This window comes from Branchiostoma floridae, chromosome 16 (assembly GCF_000003815.2).
Source record: "Branchiostoma floridae strain S238N-H82 chromosome 16, Bfl_VNyyK, whole genome shotgun sequence".
NCBI classification, from domain to species: domain Eukaryota; kingdom Metazoa; phylum Chordata; class Leptocardii; order Amphioxiformes; family Branchiostomatidae; genus Branchiostoma; species Branchiostoma floridae.
The window spans coordinates 17,662,700-17,683,868 of record NC_049994.1 but is presented as its reverse complement, the minus strand read 5'-3'; the positions used below and the strand labels follow the sequence as shown (position 1 = coordinate 17,683,868).

The following is a 21,169-nucleotide window of genomic DNA, read 5'->3' as shown; positions in this document are numbered from 1 at the left end:
ACGCGACAATCTACTCCGAAATCAGCCCTACGGTTATGATAATCCAAAGGGCAATGTTAGGCTCGAAACCGGCCCTCTGGTAAAGAGAGCAGGTCGCTGAATAAACCGGTCTGTGGTCTTTATCTTAGTCTTAAATATTTGTTATGTTATGTTTGTTTGAGCAGAAGACTTAAGCAGATGTGCCTTTGTCTGATGCTTATTAAAGGAAGGTGAATAAAATAAAATTAGATCTTAGTCTAAAAATCCGAATAACACTGTACCCTATTTTAGACAAAAGTGATGGGCCGGCTGCTGAAACAAAAAAATCTTAACTTTACTTTACTTTACTTTGGTCGAGCTCCCGCTCGAACTAATCTTTAAAGACGAAAATTCTAAGAAGCACTCAAAAGTTTTATCCTGTAGCTCGCATTAGCACGTAGGTTCCAAAATGTTCACCCCGAACTGGAGACTGGATGACGAGTCTATCCCAGAAGTAACAAAGGTCGAGCATTTTGAAACAAACATGCAGCCCTGACAGACAGACGTGTTCGCACAAACTTTGACCCGATCAGGTGAGGGTCGCACGAACACAGAATTCTGTCATGCTACTAGTGGAGCGTACCTAAAGCCCGGACTTGGAATTGTCAAAAAAAAAAACCTAAATGTCCGGAGCCAAGTCCGGACTTGCAAAAAGCAATCTGTCACTTATATTCCCTTTTTTTGTTCTAAAGCATCTAAAACATTCCATAGACAGTGAAATTTGCACTGGAAAAAGACAAAAAAACATTTTGTGTTTACACTGGCTGTACATCATTTTCATGCATTTTTCACATTGCATTTCAATTCATGCTAACATACAATTTTATATGAACCATCCCCCTCCCCCTTAAAAAATAGCACATAATAAGCAATGGTGTGTTCAGGTCCAGACTTTAAGTCCGGACCTGAACCTGAACTGCTGGACCTGAATCCGGACCTGAACCTGAAATTGAGTTTAGGTACGCACCACTACATGCTACCGATCTATATATAGCGCCCTTTACACGACTCTCCTCACTCCAGATAATAAAGTTCTCTCCGTAGCAAAGGGAAAACAAATGAATTGTGTAGGATCATGACTGGAAGAGTAATCAAGGAAATTTTCATATGGTCTACAATGCATACTATTTGGTGCAAGTGCAGTGTGTCAGGCTATCAAGTAGGTAAAACTGTATTTTTCTTCCAGTACCTCGTCTGTCATATTTGTGGTGCATACACTAAAGACGAAAAACAACATTTAAAAAAAAGACAAATTTTTGTCTATACATAAGTCTTCAAGGTTCAAGTCTTCGACATAACTACTGTAGCCCTGATGTTATTTGACCGGACCATGTATAATGTCACTCTTATAAGACGTGTAAAACCACATAAAGAATTGTTTATACTCACATCTCCGACCCTCTCCTAGCCCCAGCTGCAGTTGTCGGTGCCACGTACCTGGTAAACATGTCAGGAACCGCGGCTCATATTTTAGCTGCAGCAAGTTGGTAATTAACCATCGCAGAAAACTGAAGGCTGCATGAGTCAGTAAACTGCACCAAAACTGCAGTAGTACATGACCCGAATCGTGAACCACAGGGTCACAGGTTCGAATCCTTCAAATCGCTATGGGTCAACCTCGACCTGAACACCGGTGACAGAGGTTACCGTTGGTCCCACGTAACTAACCAAACAAAATTCGCGACGAGTAGACGTGAAAGATCACTGTTCGTGATAACCAAAAAGTCAAAGTTTACTAATTACCAAGCTGCACTAAGTCAACAAGACATTACGATAGATGGACCCTTTTTGGTTTGCATTTCGCTCAATCAAAGCAATAAAAAAAGGGAAAGTGTCAGAAAAAAAACTTTCTCTAGTTGGTATAGTCCCAACGTTCGAAATGACCTTTGTTCGCTACAAGAGCGACTTAGATTGATCAAGGGTTGACTTGGACTCTGTAGGGTACCAGAAATATTGACAAACATTACGCAACGGATTCTTTCATTGTTGCGCAACCAGAAAACCATCGAGACGGCAAACGGATTAAAGTGTGTCCAAAATCTAAGGTAAAATTTGAAAGCTCTCAGCACGTATTCTGAGTCCTTCTCGTAAAGTTCTTAATTCTTTTTAAAGCTGTAGCTATAAAATGAATGTAGGTTGTGTGATTTTGGTGAGTTAGTCCTGTGTATGTTCGGGAATGAATGGAACAGATTAGACTTAGTAAGAGTGAAAGACTGTTCGAAAGGTTTGGTTATAAAGCAACGCCTTCTAGCACCATGGCTAAAACTGCATCTAGTTTTGAGCAAACAGTCTCGTACATTGACATTGTTGATGACTTAAGAATTATATTAGCTAGTTTATTTTTATGACTTGGGCGGGGGGGGGCTTTTTGTCTTTTCGTTGTACTCCTATAAACGTCTTCAATAAAATTTACAAGCGTAATCATCTGCCTCAAAGCTGAAGATATGATTAAAGATTGTACCATTTTACATTTGTTACTTTTTCAATTTTGTCACAGCTACATCGTAAGAAAGAGGAGGGGCGGCTACAAGATTAGTCAGGCAGTCACAAACGAGGTATCTTCCCTCTTCACATCTGCTTGTAGATCATGTGAAGCCGACGTTATTAAAACGCCTCGCCCTTTGCTCACACATGGGACCACGTGCACCGAACACCCTGTTTGTCTATTTTTGTTTGTTTTTAACTCAAGCCCAATCACAAAGGAGCCACTCATGCAGCTTGTACAAAGTCTGATTTGACCCGGGGCTTCTCAGAACGTGCTGACAGCGCAGAGTGGGGACACTCGACACATTTCTCACCTGCGAAACTTCGCACCTTTGTTTGTCGTCTGATAAAGTTTGTCAGATTTGGGGCAAAAATGGCGGGAACTCACTGAAGGTGGCTGTCGTCTGATTTTCTGTCAGAAGTGGTCTCTATCGTCTGACATTCTGAGAGAACGTTTGGCGGTAAAAATGTGTAAGAATTGCAACATTTGTCGAGAGGGCAAATACTGAAGGTCGTTCTGTGAGAGGAGAGTCGAGGTGACGACATATTTTGTCGTCTGCGACGCCATTTTGCTGACTGAAACTGTCCTACTTTCCACATCACTGAGCGTCTTTCTTCATCTGTACGATTTGGACTACGCAGGAGGCTCTTGTCTTTTGGAAGATTTTATTTACAACTTTAATACGACGAACTGCGCCAGACAATTTCTGAACTGTGACCTGCAAAGTGACAAAAAAGTTCTGTCGTCTGCGACGCCATTTTGGCGACTGAAACCGTCCTGACTTACAAACGTTTGGTCTGATTCAACGCAATTCCATCTTCTGAGCACCTACGACCAGACGCATCCTCGGCTAAGATTTGTGTTGTAATTTACCGAAAATAAGGTCAAGTGGCCTCTCTATTGTGGTACTTGCTCGTCTGAGGACATTGTTTCAAACATGTACACTCCAAATGGAGGATCCGCGACGATCCCAAACGGACGAGCTTCGACCAGCAGCGAGTTCCACCCGCCAGAGCGACGGCAAATCCGAGTCACCAAAGTCAAGGTCATCAACTTCCTTCTAGAACTCTGCCAATGGTCTTCGCTCGCTGTCCCCATCTTCGTGACTTCTGAGGGGGTTGCCCGGACGGTGGACAGAATTCAGGCGGGGAACACGACGACTGGCGCCGAGCAGGGCGGTGGCAGCGCCCCGGCGGATCAGCTGCCGTATTACTGGTTACTAGTGGCCGCCTCCATCGCTTACGTGGCTACCGTCACCTTACTCATCTACCTGCCTGTCAAGTACTGCTTCATGTGGAAAAACAGATTTCTGCTGGAAAATGCCAAATGGTGAGTAACATTGGTTAACCTTTATTCGCGGGGTAACCTTTATCCGTTGTTAAGAAACATGATATAGGGATGTCATGTCCACGGACGGTTGTTTCAAACTACAATATTGCAAAACCACCGTCCGTCGACTTGATATATACTTAAATGATCCGTTTTCATAAACAGCGGATAAATGTTACCCCGCGAATAATGGTTAACATACACTACATAATCATCTCCAAGCAGATGTTGTGACGCAGAATCGTAAGGTTTATTTAGCCCCCGTCCCGTTTTTGTTACGTTGTCTTAGACCGTTTTTGTCCGCACCAACATCTGCTTGGAGGTTGGGATTAAGTATAACAGACTAAATGACTAGAAAATCTACAAGCAGATGTAAGACTTCGGCCTAGTTTGCTTGTTGTTTAACTAATATTTAATTTCTGCTTTGTGAAGAATGGAAAAAGGGAAAACATCAGTAACACTAATAAAACGCAGGAAAAAAAACGTAAAAATATACAGGCCAAAACTTTTTCGTCTCCCTGGAGATTGATATTGAAGACTAAACTTTCAATATGCATCTGTCGGGTGATAATATTTACAGTAGTTTAATTTCAATTCACTTTAAAACTTAAAAACACATGCAACAATCAGAAAAACGTAGTAGTCTATAAATGTTACGATTTTGGTTCCAATTCATCTCTCTCTCCTGGCCCCCTACCTACAGCTATTTCGGTTTTAATTTTTTGGATCATTTATAAAACGTTGTCACTTGGTAAATACCTGTCATCTAAGCTTGGTTTTGATGCACAGTACACAACTACAATACACACGGCAGTCAGAGACTTGTTTGGAACCCCCTCCCCCTCCCCTCTAGCTAACAGGCCTCTCAGTGGAGTACATATTTGCGTAAGGAGGCGGTGCCGAGTTACTGGGTGTACGAATATTGTGGTTCTTATTGCGCCACTGCCCGCTACCGTGTAGTCAAAACACCAACTGCTAAATGTTCACTTCGTTTCTTGCTTATCTAAGCTATTAAATGATTCAGACATATACATAAAGCTATCTTGAAATGATAGGCACTATAAACATAAAAGTCTCAATGGCAAGGCTGTTGAAATGCAAGTTCTAGTACTAGGCATTTAGACTTGGGCAGACGCTGAGTATACTAATGCAGAAACTTTCGCGGTGGCCGCTTCACCGCGAACGTAAAACCACAGCGAACATTTCCCATGGCAATAAGAGACTACAATGCCGATGGTGCTACCGCGAACATAAAACCACCGCGAAAAGTCCCTTTTCCCGCTACCGCGAAATTAAATCCCCGCGAACCTTAATGCATTTACAGTACCATAACAGTGGTATGGTGTGTCAAAATTTAAAGGTATCAGGATGTCGAAAACTCGTTGTGTTTATTCCTTCGAGACATTTGTTTAAGAATGACACAATAATATCCTTGAAGTATTTCGTTTATCAGTTAAGTGGTGTACAAACACTGGCACTGCCGTTCAGTAACTTAGCAAAGTTATCGCACTACTCTTACCGCACGCTACAATACCAAAATATCAATGGTGAAAAGTATGGTAGAATTCAGAAAATGTAATATTTCCGAGTTCCTTATTAGCAATGTAAAGTAGCCACATTAAAACCAAATGAGCACATAAATCAGTGTATTATTATCAACTACATCCAAATGAGATAGAATCTACAAAAAAAAACACCAAAAAAGTTCCTTTTATTCTTTATCATGGACAAACTTTTTTTACTTGTGCCGCAGTGGTAGAATATAGGGAACCTATTTCTGGAACTGTTTAAATCTCATCATAATGTTTATATCGATCGACTTGACGTTTGAACATTGACTTCTGGGACCTTTAAGGCCACTGTTGACAATTAACTAGTCAGTGCCTCTTTCTGAGCAAAAAAAACATTTAAATTTGCTCTAAACAGAACGTTTGGCATTCTATGAAATATAAAGGTTGTTTAGTGTTTAGCATATGTTTCTTCACATCCTAATAATATATCTTTGCGCAATTGCAGTGTTGCGAGGGGCGTATGTGCGTGTCATTGTTTACTTTACATAAAAGAGGTCGATTCGAACTCGCAATCCGCTGATCTTAAAACTGGATCGCTGAACCTCTACGTACATTTCACGACAAATCTATTACTCGAACAAAATGCTAATTACATAGGACGCGGTCACATAGGCCGCACGACCGTCGTAAGATTTTTATGCCATAGGATTTTCAAGCAGGCCGTGACAGAACCAACCACCGACATGGATCCAAAGCAGCATTTCGTGTACCAAAACAGTTGAACTTTACAGGAGACGTACGTTTGTGTCCTCCAAAATACCCGAAGTAATTGGCAATCGTACGGCGATCGCACGACCTATGTGACCGTGCCCTAATACCCCCCTCACATGTAGCGGAAATCGATCGGACGACGAGTCTGCGAGCTCTAAATTACGAGGAGGCATGACCTTGACTGGAAGGTGGGAACTCTGCCATTTCTTTGTCGGCAGCAGGGTTATGCCTCCTCATAATTCAGAGTTCGCAGACTCGTCGTCCGATTGATTTTCGCCTAATGTGAGGGGGGGGGGGTATTAGGACGCATATATTTCAGTGCTGCTCTCACATAGAACGGTCCCTAGGTACGGACCCGGAGGGGCGACTATCGCAGGGTCGATCTAAATGGAATGTCCGCTCTGATAAGGAAGGCAAACATTCTGTGTGAAAAGTAAATCAAGAAGTTGATTTATCAATCATTTATAGTGGCAGCCAGCCGGTGCATTATATTGACACGGTATAAGTGAAGTGTCCACCTTGCAGTCGGTAGGTCGCGAGTTCGATCCCCGGCCGAGTCATACCAAAAACGAAGCAGAATCTTAGATAAGTGTCAATTATTTTGTAGTTGCAGTCAGTTGGTGCAATGTAGTCTCTACTAGCTAGGCTCCAGTGCCACGTGTTGCTGGTAACATGGTAGAAATTGGCCAAATAGATTTTTTTGTCATTAGGCGTAGTCTGTTATACTTAATCCCAACCTCCACGCAGATGTTGGTGGGGACAAAAACGGTCTAAGACAACGTAATAAAGAAACGCAGTCGGCGGCAAAGAGAGCTTGTAGGGAATCGCTACCAACGGAATAAAAGTGATACACTCATTAATTTTTATTGCAACAAGATGGCAATAAATGAGATCGTGTGGCGTAATCGACAGCGCATTGGGCTCAGCCCAAAGAGGCCCCGAGTTGCAAACCTGCCATGCCACCGATGTTGTGCCCTCGGGAAAGGCACTTAACACGACTTTGCTCACTTCACTCAAGTGAAAAATGAGTACCTAGCTTCGACTAGAGCCGTCCCTCAGATAGGACTTTTATTTATTTATTTATTTATTTATTTATTAGGATTCTCCATTTGGAGGGTATGGCGAAACCGGTGTTAAGGACACCTTTTCAAAGCCGCCATACACAAATGTGCACATGTTCGCACATGTCTACACGCGGCGGGGTTATACCGCCCCTTACGGGGTGATATACCCTTTCGCTGGCTGATACGGTATGTAGGTTCGCCAGGCCTCCAACCGGGTGAATTGAAGTGAATCACCAACTCCAGACAGAAAGGTTTGCTCCATCTCACACCGCACCATCGCACGTGTGGGGGTTCTTTATCGTGCATAGGGTGTGACTCTCCCCATACACGGGACCTCCATTTAACGTCCTATCCGAGGGACGGCCCTAGCTAAAGCCAGGTACTCACTCTCACCTGAGTATAGTGAGGAAAGCCGTGTTAAGTGCCTTTCCCAAGGGCACAAGATCGAACACAGCAGCTGGATTCGAACCCGCAACCTCTCGGTCACGAGGCGAAGACAGTACCACTGTGCTACGCGGTCCCATAGACTTTAAATGGAGGTCTCGTGTTCTGGGATCGGAGAGCCGCACCTCGAGCACGTTGAAGAACCCACCATACTTATCGAAAAGAGTAGGGGTCCTTCCCGGTGTGGGTGGTTCAACCCTACAGACTGGTCTCCGGGTTGACATCTTGCAAAGGTGATAGTCACGTAATATGTCAACCCTTCCACAAACGTGGTCAAACTGAATAAATAGATGGCTTTTCCCGACAGCACCTAGTTAACGTTAGCCGTACAACTAACTCTAAAATAAATGTCTCTTGTCCCTCCAGGCTTCCCGCCATGTTGATGCACCTGTTGCTGAGCGTCCTACCGTGCATGTCTCTCATGCTGTTCGGGATTAAGGTAAGGATTAAGAAAAAAAGATTAAACTGTGACAGAAGCTTTGTTTATAGATTTCTCAATCAGGTTAAATATTAAACAGATTTTGACTTTGAAGTTCTGCAACTGACCACGTTGTAGAGCAAATCAGGGCAGTCACAGAGCGCAGATTTTAACCCCTTTTTCAATGTACTTTCAATGGTTTCATTGGTTGTTATACTTTATTAAGTAAAGTTATCTTCTTCTTCTTTCGTGTCATCACTACACTTAAGAAACGTCGTCGCGGACAAACTGACCTGCGTCCTTATTACAAATGGTTTTCAACAAAAACCACATAACGCTGTACAATCATAAATGCTTTAAAGATAGCTATAGCTTAAAACGTTTAGCGAGGCTAAACAGGTAAATCAGACCTACCAGTCCCATAGACGAAACTATTAGCACTAAGACCGTTTGGCAATTGACAATGCTGCATTGTTGAGAGCCGCAGTAACACATAAAACACATCGAGACTGACAGACAGACAGACAGATAGACAATAAAACCCAATACTCCCTACGCCACTTGAATGCTGTAATAAGACGAAAATAAACACAGCGCTGTCTCAAGATCAAATGAGTCTCATAAGTCTTCTAAAAATCTTAATTGAATCAAATAGCAAGAACTTAAAGGGTGTATTAGCTTTGCGGATTTGTCGTATTTATATTTACCTCCATGAAATGTCATGGAGGTTATATTTTCAGTAGCGTTTGTCTGTCTGTCTGTCTGTCTGTCAACAAGATAACTCAAGAACGGCTGAATGGATCGGTTTCATACTTAGTGTGTTGGTGGGGTGTGATAAAAGCTAGAAATGAGTAGATTTTGGGCCCCCATTGCGGCTTCTCTTGGTACTGCAGCGCAACTTCCGGTTTTGCTATCTCGTGCTCTGAACAAGCTATTGTTACAAATTTTGAGTATAAGATAGCTCTTGTTATATTTTGTTATGGGCGTGCCTAACTCGTACAAACTCGCCATAAATGATTAGCAGTCCTACTTATGAATCACTAGGTCACGGGTTCCAGTCCCAGTCAGGCCTATATCATGTGTACAAGGTTACACCCCATATATCGTTCCAAACAGACGTGAAAACAAAGCTGTCAAAGTCAGGCCCTGCTCGCCGACATGAACTTTATACTCCATTTCGTAACAACTCCAGTATTGAGTAGCCTGGGTACCATCCAGAAAGTAGTTCGCTCCCACGTTCATTATATACTATATATAGTCGCTTCTAGCTGTGACATTCATTATACACTATATACAGTCGCTTCTCTGTGTTTCTAGCAGAAGCGAACATAGGAGCGAACTACTATCCGGATGGTACCCAGGCTAAGTATTGAACTCTCGACACCCAAACGAGCCCTTAAAAACGTTGTGATGAAATGGGAACAATACTGTGTACTTTTTGTGCGGGTGGATGGAGGAATTCGCGCCCGATCTGTATCTGTGAACACATAGATCAACTGCTATATCCGCCCTTTGACGTAATACACGCGGTCGGTTATGTGGCATTGAAGAACTTTCTCCATTTATAATCTGATGCACTGAGCGTTGTTTAAACTATATGGAAGAAAGAGGCCCTACTGTCTATAATGATGCAGATTTCCTCATTACAAGTTTCGGACAAAAATACACTTGGCTGTTATTTCTCTCTTAACCCCCAGATACGTATACATCATAATCATTAACTGATACTGGCGGTTAATTCTTGCCTTGCCTAGACATGCTATTATCTCAGATCTGAAGACTGACAACAACAGAGGTACGATGCTATTACTTAGTACTTTCTAAAAGACCGCATATCTTATGCATTTAAAGACAACAGATTTTAGAAATTGTCCTTACAGACTAGCAAAGAAATGAACAATTCATCATCCATTAACCGGTATTACCCCCCATTCAGACCCACGCGTAAAGCTTGGTGCAAACTTTGGGTCATGCCAAGTAAGGCTTCCAATAGGATAAAGTCAAACCTGTATCAGCAGCCACCTTTGCATAGCGGCCACCTGGCGATTGTGGTCACTTTTTTTCGGCCCCTTGCATTTTTTCCATTGACCTAATAGTCTGAGACGATCGAGACAATCTTACTTGGTGAGAAAGATTAGTGGGCACTAAAAACATGAAGAAGAAGAAGAACTTTATTGCACGACAACTGTAAAGGATACAATTTGTGGCATTATTTTAAGTGTACATACAATACATACAGAACAGTTTAAATACATGAGTTGCTAAAATCTAGAAATCTAAGAGACTATGTGTAACTGGTTGCTCGTGGTCAATTGATCAGTATTTTCCCTATAGTGGCCACCTCTGTATAGTGGCCACCTCTGTATAGTGGCCACCTCTGTATAGTGGCCACCTCTGTATAGAGGCCACCTCTCTATAGTGGCCACATTTCTCCAATCCCTTGAGCGGCCGCTATACAGGTTTGACAGAAGTTTCTCAAAATCCGGGTTAGTTTTAACAACATTTATCATCTCCTCGCAGTTGCAGGACGACAATAACGAGGTCGCGGCCATGTTCGACACGTACACCGACTTTCCCGTGGCGCTGGTCGTCCTGGGCGTGCTCGCCGCCAGCTGGGTCGAGAAGGTCCGAAGATTCCCGATCGCGACTTCGGCGGCGGCGGAAATGACCGAAGGGCCAAGCAGTCCTAGGGTAAGCACCTGAATTGTGCTTTATAACTTTCACATTAAAGAGTTACCATACTTTGAACATCTTAATGCTACGGATAAATTTATATTTTTGATGCGCCTAGATAAAACCTCTATATCAAACATCCTATAAGATAAGCACCTTCAAATAGTCAAATTGTATGCTATTGCTTTTCTGCATATTTTTTACCTGTACCTAGCCCGTCTAGGTATGTACAATAAAGTTCATTCATTCATTCATTCATTGACACGAAGTTCAGAACGTAGAGGTTGACTTGACTTGACTTTATTCAGATCCACTTTTAGCTATTACAACATTATGTCGCCAGCTATTCTTCCAGTGGTCTACATAAAATACATTAATACACGCACAACATTACATTACATACATACAAAACATAATATGTACATTGCAAACTATACAACTGAGAGAAAACAAGTTCACTTAGTAACTGTGTTCCAGTGGTAAGCCATACGGTAAAGGAAGCGCTTCCTTTCTGCATTGGTCCTAGGTTTTGACAGTTTGATGCAGTTTGTTGTTGTTGACCGTGTTTCAATGGTACCGACTGTTGGTTGACTGGAATATTTGCATGCAGTAGTCTTACCATTAAAAAAAAACTATAAACCCTCTGGAAAAAAACTGTTAGTTTATAAGTCATTTGAATGATTAGTCTTAAGTTAACCAAGGACTGATATAACGTCCTTGAGTTAACTGATGGAAAACTTGCAATCACACGACTGTGACGTTATTAAACGTCCACCATGCTGGTGGGTTTCCTTGACGACCAGCCGCCATCTTGGATCTATCAACACCTCCAACATGGCTATGTGATGACATTGCATTTTCCTTTATCATTATAGTCTATGGTAAACCCGGTTTACACAATCGACGGCGCCGACGGCACCCAATCAACGGACGAGCAGACACCACGTGACCCGAGCCCCAGTACTCCTCATACGCCTGTATCCATCCGCCGAAGTTTCCCGATGTCCTTCTCGTCCCGAACATCGCCGAGGCCGAAGCCGAAGCTGACGTCAAACGACGACCGCGCCCGAATCCTCTCAATCGAGTTCTTCGCGGTCTACGACGTCATCGAGCTGCTATTGGTCACGAACTTTCACGACGTTTGCCGAACGTACTGGATCTTCCCGATCTACGTAGTCGCTTTTATAAGTATGTTCAAGTCAATACTTCGTCTTGATCACAGGTTTCTGCCTCTCGTCTCCATGGCGACGCACGAAATACCATTTCTAATCCTCCGCATAGCGTTACTGGCAAAATTTGGAATAGCGATCATGAGTTTGGTCTACCCGCTGAAAAATCTGGCGGCCATCGCGTTCTACGTTTACTATAACTTCGTCGTCGTGATAATCAAGTCACGAGCGTTCAACAAGAACAGATACTCCTTTCCGAACAGGGATGATGCGGTCAGTACCACTAGCTTCTCCACAATCTCATCGCGACCTGGGTCCACTCTCTACTGAGTTAGAGAGCGATAATAACAAAGGACTATTGTAATAGTATCTCACACACCTTCAAAACTACTGTACATTCTAGATACGTCCTACGAATACGATAATTACTTTAGTCTAGCGCATTTGCCAAACAGAAAGAATAGAAAGAAAGAAAGAGATCATCTTGAATCACTGAAGATCAAGTATTTCACGGAAAAGACAGACGCAATCCGATTCGTACGGTATTTACAAGTTCATTGTACAGGGAAAAGTCTCATACTAATAAGCTATTTTCGACAAGCACAATGAACAGTGGACCAGGGCTAAGGACTGCAACCCTTTCCAGTAGCGTGCAGGTCGGGTGAGCGGCACAGCCGGGATTCGAACTCGCGGAATTTAGTTCCAGAGTTAGCTAGAGGCAGGGTCGCTAATTACATCTTTGGGCGGCCTAAAAAGATGAAGTCTGAAAAACAAGTACGTCTGTAAATACTTGTGACTGGAAATGTAAATAGCTAATGACGTCCAAAGTGTTGATCGAACACATACCTGTACATTTCGCGATAAACATTGTATTGCTTGTGAAAACACTCTCCCTGTAAACACTGTAAGAGTTTATTCTTATGATCAAAGTAAACGATGCATAGATATTGGTAAATTCTACAGACCTTTTCCTGACTACCAAAGGCCTAAGAAAAGTAAGGTTTGGAACATTATGCTTTGTGTTTTTCTGTAAATATATAATATGTCTCACTTACAAAATATCTAAGACTACGATATCACAAGAGCCCTTACAATTGACTGTCAACATTTGTTTCTTTTCTTCTTTCTTGACTTCTCTTTTTTGTCCACAAACTTCTCCTGTACGTGTTTCACAACATGTACCTTTATTGATCGTTTCAGGCAGCAGACTTTGATTAAAACACACAAATCAATACGCTAGTCCATGTGTGCTTGATATATTGATCTTGGCTATTTTTCACTGACTGTACGTATAAAATTCTGTTCCTTTAGTTTTGTTCAGCTTTCTTTGGTACACGAGCGTAATTACCCGTGGAGAATTTGTATTGCAGTTGAACATTTCAGATCGTGAAAGATCCGCAATAAAAATTCCACGTCTATTCCTGAGTCCCAGCTCGGATATGTGTTTAGGGTTGCATTCATCATTTCGGATAGTGACGTAAAGCCTACGGCCCCCATATAAGGAAGTTTCAGGCATAAGCCTCAAGCAGTTAGCCCCTGCACGTAAAAGAACCAACCACTCTAGGCCAGATGTGCTTGCCTAAATATTGGCGAGGCCGCAATGCACAAAATAGCTCCGAAACTATTCATATCGGTGAAATATGAGTGTCATCATTTTTTCCACTAGATCCTATTTACAAAAACCGCCTTTATCAAAAACCGCTGTTGTAGAGGTATACTGTATACTCGACAGTGTGGATCAGAAAAACAACGTAAGGCAAAGTCAGCAACAATCTGGACAAGCTAGATAGGAGTGATACCCCCCGCCTAGCCAATAGATCGATAAACATCGATTTGTCACAAAGTCTGTCCAACCAACCAACGAAGCGAATTGGGGACAAACCAGTAGGTATCTATAGGGATGGGTCAGAATGTTCCATTCCTTCCTTTATTCCTTTAGTAAGACACCCTTTAACCTGTAGGGCTAGTCTTCCAGGGTTCGAACAGATACGCCACAAACATACATGTATATATATACATAACAGATAAAAACATTCACAATCATTAAAAAAAAATACCAACTTGAGAATACATGATGGTAGATTGCCGCTTTAAATCGTGAAATGTTGGCCAGGGATTTGATGTGTGGCGGTAGGACATTCCATAGACTGATGGCACGGTAGCCATACAAATGATCTTCTTTTTGAAGGTGGAAATAATATGATATGAATGAACTTAGTTGCACAACAGTTGTAAAGTGTGACCGAAAGTTAGGTTTTCAAACGTGAGTTTCCTCTATTTACAACATATTTCACGATCTAGAAAACTTCAAGAAAACTATACCTACCTACTTGCCTACCTAGTCCCTTCCAGAAAACTATATTTCTATGAAAATCTCGAAACCCAAATATTGAAAACGCGGGACTATTCATTAGCCAATGCCTACAGAGATCTAGAAGACCCCCCCCCCCCCACCCCCACCCCACGCATTTATACTGACGCATGACGTGGTGCCAATGGTTAGCCCCTAAAGCCGTAATTCCCAATTACATAATGGCGATGAAAAATGGTTGATGGGGAAATATCGTCCCATCTGTTCCCCCTGGGGCTCTGATTGGGGAATTCTCGTCTCGCGAGGCTCCGCCAGGGGGATTGTCGTACATATGAATATATGTGAACAATCCGATAACATAGTTCCGGTTGAAAATGGGACCGGGAAAAGATGCACAGAATGATGCAAAGGACGCTTGAAGGAGGACGAAAACAACGACAAAAAAATCAATGTACATCAATTATTGTGACTTAAAAGTTTTATTTAATCATGCAAGATGAGCAATAACCTGTAATTCTATTAGTCTTTTTTTATATAAATGATCAACATAACATCATCAACTTTCATAGAAGTTGCTCTTATAGATTCACGGTGGATCTTGTACCTTTGTATTTGATAAAGATGATTATGATAACCAGGATATGAGCCACAAGACTTTCGGCCACAGAAACAGACCCCGGGGTTTACGCTGACTTGCGCCTGATCCATACATTTTCTGCAACGTCGATCACGCCGTGTGTTTTAACGGATTTTTCCCCTGACGCAATGTGTCGTCTGCGAGCCAGCTGAGGTAATTAAGCTCGATATCGTCTGAATTCTCCCAGCTATTGCCTGTTTTTCCGAATTTCTCACTTATCGTCTGATTTTCCTCAGATATCGTCTGATTTCTGTCAGCTGTCTTGTGACTTCTCTCAGCTATAGTCTGCTTTTCCTCAGATATCGTCTGCACCATAGCAACATTTCTCTCAAACATCGTCTGATTTCTATCAACGGAAAATAATCATCTATTTTCTGTCAGCTGTCTTCTGATTTCTCTCAGCGAAAAATCGTCTATTTTCTGTCAGCAATCGTTTGATTTCTAACAGCGAAAAATTGTCTGTTTTCCTCTTTCTGATTTCTCTTAGGAAAAAAAATCGTCCGTTTTCTGTCAGCTGTCGTCTGCAAGAGAAAGAAGTGTGGATCCCGCCAAGGCGTATTACGGGTGGGAGGCCGCCAGGGCGCCCGGCTTGGACAGAATCAGCCGCTCACAGCCGCGAACCCTCCAGGAATTGCTCCCGGTTATCTTTACATTGTTATTCCTTTTTGTATTATTCATAATCGTCGTGTCGTCCGAGCGGCAGCGGACAAACCGGCCCTGACGTCCCTGTTGTTATTTATTATTCATTCACATTAATCGCCAGCAATTCTGTCTGCTTTACTTGCTTTGTACTGCGGTTTTGCATTCCGTTAAAGCCACTTGCTGAGAGAGGTATTCGGTTCATTTGTGTAGAGAGAATCCTCCTTCCCGGCCGCCATCTTGTATTTTTGAGCCGTGTGCAAAATTATTGAGGATCAGCACCGATCGCAGCATCCCTACTCCTCCTCTACATCCATCGGGAGCTCACAGATGGCCTCTTCGGACAAGATGGGCTTCTGGCCCGCCGAGCTCTACTCGGTCGCCGTGGTGCAGTTCTCCTACAACATCATGGTGTCGTCCTACCTGGGAGGGGAGATGGCCACGAAGACCAACGCGAATCGAACGTCCGCCATGATGATTTCCCACGTCGGCGCCATCTTGCTCTGTTCGATCATCACCTTTATTTCCAGGTAAGGGATGGTTTTAAAACCAACAAAGCTAAAAAAAATCATCCGATCTCTTACCGTTTCTCTTAAATGATTATGAAATAATTTATTAGAAGAAACAAGCCATCAAAAAGCATCCCGATTTGTGATGTTTGCAAAGCAAGAATGACACGGTTTTCATACGTGTTATTATAAACTGCCTGCCCACATACTAGTAGGTTGTGTGAATGGTGTATAATGGTTTCAGTTGAATACAAAACCAATGTTATTCGCAAATGTCTTCATGACATGCCAAAATGATTGTTCGCCTGTTTCTTGCAGCTTTACCCATTTTAAGAAGAATATGCAATAATATTTTTCTTCAATCGGGCAGCCCACTTACTATCAACACGTCGAGCATTCCATTTCCGATTACTGAATTCAAGTAGGAACTAGCTAGACCCCAACAGTAATAAACGCCGAATGAAATGTGATCAGTTTACCTCTAGTTATATAGTCTGTATATGAATGATTATTTTATACAACTATTACTGTTGCTCGTTCTGTTGCTATTACCCTTTGAGCATGAATTCGCAATAGAATTCAGTCGAGGTGTAAAAATCAATCATACGAAAAATGTGCATGTTATTTTAACTCTGTTAAGATCTCTTTTCATCCATTAAGCCTGCTTGCGTAAATAACACATGAACTGTATAAAAGAAAGACCCATGCTTTTGTATTCGTCGAAAAGCGGGGTGCTTTTCCTGGTCTTTTCTTTGATCGTAGTCAGTTTTATTGTGATAAATGCACAAGGGAAGGACAGGAGACAAGTTGATATGCAACAATACAGCATCGACACAATACTAGGAAAGGGATCAGGGCAAGCACTTATTTCAAAGAACCGAATGGTTAGACCAGGGCACAAATTCGAAATGATACACGGCAGCTTTCGAACGTCATTGACAAAGCAAAGCTTCCCCTAGCAAAAAAAAAAGGAAGAATGAAATGTGAAAAATATTGAAAACCCCAGTAATTAATCTGTAGTGAAAACCCACAATTGTCAGTACTGTAACGTTATACTCCTGACTAGCTTATTTTTAATCCCTGCAGTTCATTTTCGTATTTAGATCATGGGTCTTTCCGACCGTAAGTCATGAAATAAAGATGAGTTGGGCCCATGGGTGAGCTCGGGGGAAGTGAATAGCATAGAATTGGGTTTCAGATAATTGAAATCCGTTTCCGCCACGGAATTGCAAATATACGCGTATCGTGGTGTCACCCTGCTCATTTCTATTAATAAGCCTGGTAGGGCTAAACCAATGGGGAAACGGGGGGGGGGGGGTTTAAAGGGATAGAGCAACTGTTAATTGCGAGAACAGTAGGGAAAACGATGTAAAGAAGAATTTACAACGAAAATGACTTCGAGTAACCCCCCACATGTCAGGCTACTATATAGAGTGGCTCGATCCAGTGAGAGTTTGTGCAACGCAGGATTTGGCCTTTTTACGTAGTATTAGATTTAGAACCTGTAACGTAAACGTGATATTTTGCGTGTCAATAATCTGTAGGCACACTGAAAACGTTATAAAAATTGATGCAAAAACATGACATTTTTTTCTGTATGGCCAGTTAACTTTAATGAAGATTGTTGGGACTATTACACCATCATTTTCAGGCACGAATTTCGGTATGCTGCCGTTTTTATCGCGTTAGCATGCGGTGCTGGCTCTTTCCTTGGTGCTGAACTCACAACAAATGAACAGCGGGTGTGCGTTGGTAACAAAAATCAAACATTTCGTATCTCCTGTGACTAATGAATACTAAGATCAAGAAATAAGTTGTTTTCGTTTCCAAACAAATGCTGTAAAGAAGTCTTATGGTGCGGTGCTGGCCCTTTCCTTGGTGCTGAACTCACAACCAACGAGAGGGTGTGCGTTGGTCACACAAATTGAAGATTTCCTATCTTCGGAGACTACTGAATGCTACGATCAACAAATAAGTTGTGCAATACTTCTAAACAAAAGCTGTAAAGAAGCGTTAGCATGCAGTGGTGACTCTTTCCTTGGTATTGAACTCACAGCAAATAAACAAAGGATGTGCGTTGCTCACAAAAATTAAAGATTTCGAATCTGAATGCTACGATCAATGAATAAGTTGTTTTGTTTCGACACAAACGCTGTCAATATCAGTATCATGCCGTGTGGATCTTTCCTTGGTGCTAAACTCACATCCCGTATCAAATGAACACAGTTGTGTGTTGGGACCAACTAAGGTGAGTAGTAGTAGTCCACTGTGTTCTGTGTTTAAAGCAATTGAATACTATGATCAGCTATTCAATGCCTTGCTCTGTATGATAGAGGTGTAGTTAAAGTCTGTGTTCGTTTTCAGACGACGGGAGAAGGGAACTACCATCTCCAGAGCGACGGGTGCCATTTTGGCCGTGGTTCTGCCGACATTGGTGTGGATCGCCTACATGGGCGCAGAACTTTCGGTAAGAAAAATAGTCTTTATACCTTGTTTGCAGTTACTAAACGTATTAATATCAGTTAGTAATAGAATTTGGGTTTTTTAAAACTTGTTTATAGTGTTTGATTAGTAATGTGCGTATCCTTAATTCCTCTACGGTATCAATTTGCAAAATTTGGAAAGATTTGGGGAATCAGAAAGATTCTATCAAATCTATGTTTAACGATCCATACATTGAATTTTAAATGTTTAGCGAAAGAGCCAGTTTTCATAGTTATACGTTTGGAGTCATAACCTACATTAAAACAGTCCCGTTCAATTTCACATAGTTAAATTCCTTGAGCTCTTGTGTGGTACAACTTCCCCCAGTCGCCAATCATTTTTCTTTGACCCCGGAAGTAGGTATTAAGACCGAGTTTGACTGATTTTTGGCAACTCGGTTTTTGTGACAACGTTCAGTGTCTAGTAAGAAAAGCTAGTAGTGTCCTGAACAGCAAACTATTAGACGATTTATTAGGATTTAAGATGGTGTAACATATGTCATATAACGTCCCTGGTTAAAAAACAAACAAACAAACAAAAAACAATGAACTGTTTTTCCCAGCAAACCGAGACGAAGGCCGTCTCCTCCGGGAAGAAGCCGAAGCGGGAAGGCATGCCTCTCACCATCTTCTCCTCCATCGTGGCTTCCCTTCTTCTGTTCTTCCTCATGTACGTCATGGAGGAGTTTCAACACTCCCGCTTCCAGGAGTTCCTCAAGGAGAGGAAACAAGACGGAGACGGCGGCGACGTCAAGGAGGTGAGTGAATTGTTATTGTTATTTGGTGGGCCGACTACTCTCTCTTGGCAGCCAGGGGCTGAATTTCGAGGAGCTTACAATAGGCGGGGCTAAATCACAAGGGTCTAGAGCGAGCTGCCATTCGGCGCCACTAAGGTGGCCTCAGTACGACAGTAATTGCCCCAGGTGCGGCCAAGGGATTGTAGGTTTTGAACTACTCACACCGCACCATCGCACGTGTGGTGGGTTCTGTAACGTGCCTGGGGTATTGCTCTCCCCAGACAGAAGATCTCCATTTAAAGTCCTATCCGAATGAATTTTGAATGAATTTTATTGCTCAACAATCGCACAAGGTACAATATATGGCAAACAATAACAACTAAAAGCTATATAGACAATGGTTCTACACATAAAACACCAAATTTTTTTGGAAACAGTACAGTCATGTATGAGTGATCTGGTCTCGCATTTGGAACTCTAAAGAAACTGACCTGCGTAGGTGGATTTATGAGTTGAACATGATAGCAGTATATGGAAAATATAGCTCTGTGTAGAGTACTCTACCAGTAAGGGACTATGATGTGTGTTTTGATTATAAAATTCTTAAACAACGCCTCCCTCTCTTTACTATAGGTGAAGATCCTGCTCCAGAACCGCGTGTACGCGGCCCTGCTGGGATTGTTCGACATCTTACTGGCGGCTGAGTTCGCTCGCAGTGCTAAACACTACCACAGCCGCGTCGTGTACGTGACCTTCGCGTTCATCCTGCTCGGACTGTTCCAATTCGCGCCAGTCATGCAAAAAATGCAGGAGGACAAGAGAAAAAGGTTTCAGTTCTTCCTGGCGAACAACTTCAAGGACTTGGTTCTGGGCTTGCTCTGCGTGGTTCTGATCTGGAAGTTCGGTCTGTCGTCCAGCAAGATCATCCTGTTGGCCAAGAGTTCGAGCCTCGTTCTGTACCGGTACATAGAACAGGCCAGAGAAGAGGAGGGGTCAGAGGGCGAGGTCACGGAGGAAAGGTCGGAGAGGGTCATAGAAGAAAGGTCAGAGAAGGTCATAGGGGAAGGGTCAAGGGCAGCTGGCCCTGGTGGCTTGAATGGGATCCCAGAGGAGAAACCAGAAGAAGAGAAAAAGGAGGACTAAAATGTTCACGTTGTCATCCATACGTGTACGTGGTAGACTATGTAAATTCACTCACAGCTTATCACATGTATTACCATGATCCTTGGATTAGATTCTTGAAAGAAGGCTAACATTTTTTTTTGTCTTTTTACTGTAGGAAGTATTTGTGAGGGAGAAACATGTAAGAAAAAAATCATTCATTGTGAGACATGTTGAGTCGTGAAGGTCGTGAAGAGTATTGGGGACAACTTAGTCTAACTTGTGCTGCAGTCAATGTGTAATCAGACTAATGTCAGGACGATTGTTCAATGACCTGGTAGAGATATCGGTAGGATAGAGTCGGTTAAGTCACTTAACTAATAGATTAGACATCGACCCCCTCACATTTTAAATCGGATAAACCCAAGTCTTTCTCGAATTGATTTTCCATAATATGTGATCAAAAATTGATAGGTTCTCTGAGCATTAACTATATATAGTACACAGAATGTACAGTCTATATATAGTAACTGTACAATATTAATTACTACAGCACCAATACAAGCCGCTAGGGGGCCCAAACATACTCCAGTTAGTGTCCAAACCGGACGTTCAGCTGCAGAACCCTAGAAAGTTGCAAGGAACTTTGTTTTCCTAACCCCTACCCTTAGCTTCTCCAGTTTTGCTGTTCACAGACAGGCAGACACGCACACACACATTCTGGTGCACGCACACACACACACACACACACACACACACACACACACACACACACACACAAATGGCAACTAAACCGTAACCTTCTTGTCCAAGGTGTCTCAGGTAGCAATAGTCAAAGTGTTGTAACACTGTCAGGTGATGGCGCATTTA

General features: G+C 42.4%; 2 protein-coding genes across 2 annotated transcripts; both read left to right on the top strand.

Moving 5' to 3' along the window:
- Positions 1-2,596: 2,596 nt before the first annotated feature.
- LOC118403703 (transmembrane protein 236-like) lies at positions 2,597-13,192 on the top strand. The gene is made up of 4 exons (XM_035802477.1): positions 2,597-3,832; positions 7,989-8,061; positions 10,561-10,731; positions 11,589-13,192. The coding sequence occupies exons 1-4, from the start codon at positions 3,441-3,443 to the stop codon at positions 12,210-12,212; spliced, it is 1,260 nt and encodes a 419-aa protein (XP_035658370.1). The 5' UTR covers positions 2,597-3,440; the 3' UTR covers positions 12,213-13,192.
- A 2,116-nt stretch (positions 13,193-15,308) lies between these two features.
- Positions 15,309-20,400, top strand: LOC118403203. The gene is made up of 4 exons (XM_035801776.1): positions 15,309-15,999; positions 18,343-18,445; positions 19,025-19,219; positions 19,832-20,400. Exons 1-4 carry the CDS (start codon positions 15,800-15,802, stop codon positions 20,339-20,341), a joined length of 1,008 nt encoding a protein of 335 aa, XP_035657669.1. The 5' UTR covers positions 15,309-15,799; the 3' UTR covers positions 20,342-20,400.
- Positions 20,401-21,169: the final 769 nt, after the last annotated feature.